Source organism: Branchiostoma belcheri, unplaced genomic scaffold, assembly GCF_001625305.1.
Source record: "Branchiostoma belcheri isolate BF01 breed outbred unplaced genomic scaffold, Haploidv18h27 scaffold52, whole genome shotgun sequence".
NCBI classification, from domain to species: domain Eukaryota; kingdom Metazoa; phylum Chordata; class Leptocardii; order Amphioxiformes; family Branchiostomatidae; genus Branchiostoma; species Branchiostoma belcheri.
Window position 1 is genome coordinate 2,060,852 of NW_017804154.1, and position 4,161 is coordinate 2,065,012.

General features: G+C 41.6%; 1 protein-coding gene across 1 annotated transcript in view; it reads left to right on the forward strand.

Moving 5' to 3' along the window:
• LOC109480741 (collagen type IV alpha-3-binding protein-like) overlaps positions 1–4,161 on the forward strand; it is a 21,010-nt gene that overhangs the window by 15,384 nt on the left and 1,465 nt on the right. The window contains 6 exon segments of the mRNA XM_019783019.1: positions 211–232; positions 1,675–1,767; positions 2,033–2,119; positions 2,639–2,707; positions 3,398–3,493; positions 3,798–3,930. Coding sequence (XP_019638578.1) covers positions 211–232; positions 1,675–1,767; positions 2,033–2,119; positions 2,639–2,707; positions 3,398–3,493; positions 3,798–3,930 — 500 coding nt within the window.

Consider the following 4,161-nt stretch of genomic DNA (forward strand, 5'->3'; position numbering starts at 1 on the left):
CGCGCACACGAGCCAGCTGGAGCTGGAGTGAGCCGAGATAATCTGGTGGAACCTCTCTCCTCTCCTCTCCCTCCAGCTCCCCACATCAGGCTGCCGCCGGGATGAACGGACTGGACTTCAAGGGGGAGCCATTACGTTTAAGGCAACCACCGCCGGGATAATTGCCACACTGTCTTACTGCATCGACCTGATGAGGCAGCGGGAAGACACATGGCACAGGAGACTGGAGAAGGTGGGTGCTCTCAGCAATCACTCGGCTCAAATCCTCCAACACAAGTACGTAATCTCACTGGAGGTATTTATGTCCTGGGAGGGAGGCTATTTCTAGGAAATGCATGTACAAAGAAACAAATTGTTGTTTTTACATACCTGCCTAAATTTATGGACGGTTTCAGTCAGTTTGAAAATACATGTACTATGTATTTCTCACAGAGGGAAAAGGTTGTATGTATGGTTGTTCTTTGTGCGTAGACCCCGTAACAGTGTACATGTTGGTATGTCTGCAGCTCTTTAGATGTTACATGCCTTTATGTATTTGCTCTTTGTACTGGGTCATATCAAAAACCTCCCCAACCAGAAAAAAATCAGGATGACATTTTGCTCCCAGTCATTTTCTCTATGTATGAGAAAGTTCTACATTCAGACATGACTTGTATTCATAAGAAGATTCCTAATGTGCTTACCATGGCTGTGAGGTTAATGTGCCTCTGTACAGCTCAGTGAGCAGGGCGGCAAATGATGCTCCAGGGACAGATAAGCAATTATTTTTGTGTAGTTGTTATGATCTGGTTTCACATCAACTGTGGCAATGTCATGGCAAATCAAACAAAAATGATACTATCTCAAGCTATTGGTGAGAAGTAGCAAAGGTTTGGACAATTGCAAAACAAAGCCCTGTACTCATTAGTTGATAAGATGCTATCTCCGGGTCCCAGATTGTTTTAAAAAAAAGACAACGTCATGAGCTATGCACCTGAATAATTTATATCAGCATTACTTGACAGATGCTGTTTGCCTCCAGCTTTATCTCCTAGGTACAGTAGTTCTGGCACTCCTGACATTTAGAAGATTTGTTTCCTTCCCCCTCCCAGGGCACGCATGTCAGTTGAGGTTTGAAGGGCGCTTGATTGCTTTCTCAATAAAACATTCATGGCACAGCTGTACATGGAGTCAGCCCAGTCTTGTTATCCACGGCAGCTGATGCTGCACATAGGCAAATCCCAGACGCTAGATTAGATTTTCAACCTTCATTATAAAGCATTTACTGTTGATTCTCAGAACGATGGTAGATTTGATTACATTGATTCTCCGGGATTCAAGCACAGATGTTCCACTGTCCTAACAATTCTACATTCTTTGAGGAAGACATTGTAAGTGTAAGTGGGATTTATAGTCATAGTTTTGTAGATTACGATAGTAGTCTTTGATGCTTATCTACATGTATGTTTGGATATATAAAGTCAAAATTAATTGGTCGTAGTTCGTTGGGAAAGTCTTAGTCAAGTATTATTGGCATAATGTATGTTCTTACATATGTTCTTACATATCTTCCTCCAGTGGACATCTTTTTTCTATTGTGCAAGTGACTGTGGAAATGTTACATTGATGATAGAATTGGTGTCTAAACTTCTATCCAGACTGTATATGAAGTTAGGTGCTCTGTTTCCCTTTCAGGAACAAGAGCGGAGAAGACGAGCCGAGGATGCCTATAAGAGGTGTATGGAGGAACTCAAGAAGAAAGCAGCTATCGGAGGGCCTGACTATCAGGTCAGTAGATCCTGACAATCAGAGATTTACAGCTGCTTTGATGGCCATTTAAGAGTGCACTTCATCGTTTTATATCTTCCATATGTACATGTACTTGAAGGTAGTATTGGTTGTAGCCGTTGTGATGTTGCCTTATCCTTGTAAGAAGGCCCCACAGTGCCATGTGGTTGTAACTGTTGTTGTGATGTTCCTTTGTGCTCTTAGGAAGGGCCCCACATTATCACGTGGTTGTAACTGTTGTTGTGATGTTCCCTTGTGCTTGTAGGAAGGGCCCCACAGTGCCATAAACGAGGAAGAGTTCTACGACGCTGTCGAGTCTGCCCTCGACAGAAATGACAAACTGGAGGAAATGGTACTTGTAAGCACTTTTTTTACTTTTTTCTTCATTTGTTTTCCCTTTCTCTATTCCTAGTTTGATTATATGTGCCAAACCTTGTTTAATCCTGATTTCATTGGCCTTTAACTTAAAGGGCCATTATGTGACATCAGGACGATCCAAAAAGTCTAATTTCTGGCCATTTCATCACAAAGTAAGTCGAATCAACCCTACCCAATTACATAGCCCCCTTCAGGGAGTCATAGTGTGACAATGTTGTGCCGTATGGATGTGTTGGAAAGCTGGGTACTGTTCACGTACGGCACCTCCTAAGTACCTCATAATGGTGTTGTCGTGTCTTCTGTATTCACTTTACTAGTCTTTTAGACAGCAGATTTGTTCAACTGTTACATGTGCCATTATTACCACTTGTTTAATGTTCAGTTGATACGCATTTTGCATACAACAGTATAGAAGACTATTATCAGATTTCACTTTTTACTTCACCTATTATGATACGAGAACACTATTCAAGAGATTTTTGTTTTTGTTTAGTCCAACCAGATCACAGACAGTGTTTCAGCCATGACAGACGCTGGGGGTCTGGCTCCATATCTGGCTGAGGTAAGTCAGAAATCCTTGGTTTCGTGAATGATTATATATGATGGTGGATATTAAAGTATGATTTGAAACTTGAAAGACAAGAAGACATTCAAGATGTAAAAAGATTTATTCTTTATCTATGAAATTTGTTGAGCCGCTCAGTTGAAAGAGGGTGTCAAGAATCTGATGATAACAGATTCTGGGTCTGATTCTGGGTAGGAAATGCAGGATGAGAAATAGTTGTTTCATCACGTACAACATGTTCGTCGGGAAGTATACAGAAGATCGATTTCCTACTCAGGATCAGTACTGTGGAATAACTTATCAACTGAGTTAAGAACGGCTTCGTCAGTTGCAGCTTTTAAAAACCGGCTGCGTCAAGCAACTTAGAACGACTAAATATGTGAACTTGGATGTTTGATACTGAGATACCGAGAGAGTGTTTGAATTTTGTACACTTTGTATATATTTATATTGTAATTGATTCTATTGATTGTATTGATTGTAACTGAACCGAAGAATTTGCAAAGACCCCTGACCTACCTCCCCTTGACCTCTTGAAAAATGGCTTAGGCTGAAGAGTTGTACTGATACACACATGTACTGTACATTTCAAGGTTAAATAAAGGTTGAAAAAAAAAAAAATGTTGTATAGAGGATGTTGTTTCATGCATCATGTGTATGACTTGTGAATTGTCCTGCTCTGTCCAGCTTGAGAGGAAAGTGAGTGAGCACCACAGACTGGCCTTCCAGAGTAAAGACGGGGAGAGTGACTGGCAGCTGCTGCTGGAGGAAGGAGAGATGAAGGTAGGAGGCAGTCAATTTCATGGTGAAGGAAAACCACAGTATGTCTCCTGCCATGTGTGCAGGATCTACAAGATACTCACAATATTAATTGTCAGTTGCTAATTGAGGACAAGGATTTCAGGCAAGCGGGACCAACTGTTACAGTGATTGGATGAAAGAGGCTCTACTAGTTTAATTAAAACCATTTATTGGTGAAGTTTGTAACTGTATGACATGAGGAAATAAAAGAAAGTTTAACCAGTTACTGAGTACTGGAAAATGCCACTGCATCATGTGCCACACTACCTTGTTCCCTGATGTCCAGGTGTACAGGAGAGAGGTGGAGGAGGATGGGATTGTTGTGGATCCCCTGAAGGCGCAGAACGTGGTGAAGGGCGTGACAGCACATGAGATCTGTCACTACTTCTGGGATGTGGACATCCGGATGGAGTGGGAAAGTAAGTACACTGTTCATCATTGACCCTGCCCATCAATCATTGACCCTGACCTTCAATCACTTAAATACTTTAAACCATTGCTATTGGATGAGATGTACACGTAGCATAGTGTAGTTAAGCATGGTGGAAAGTAGTGCCTTTCCTAACCTTAGTTGACGACATTTAAGGAATTTCTTGTTTTGACCATGCTTGTTGTGTTTCCCTTCCCTCCCAGCTACTGTAGAGATAGTG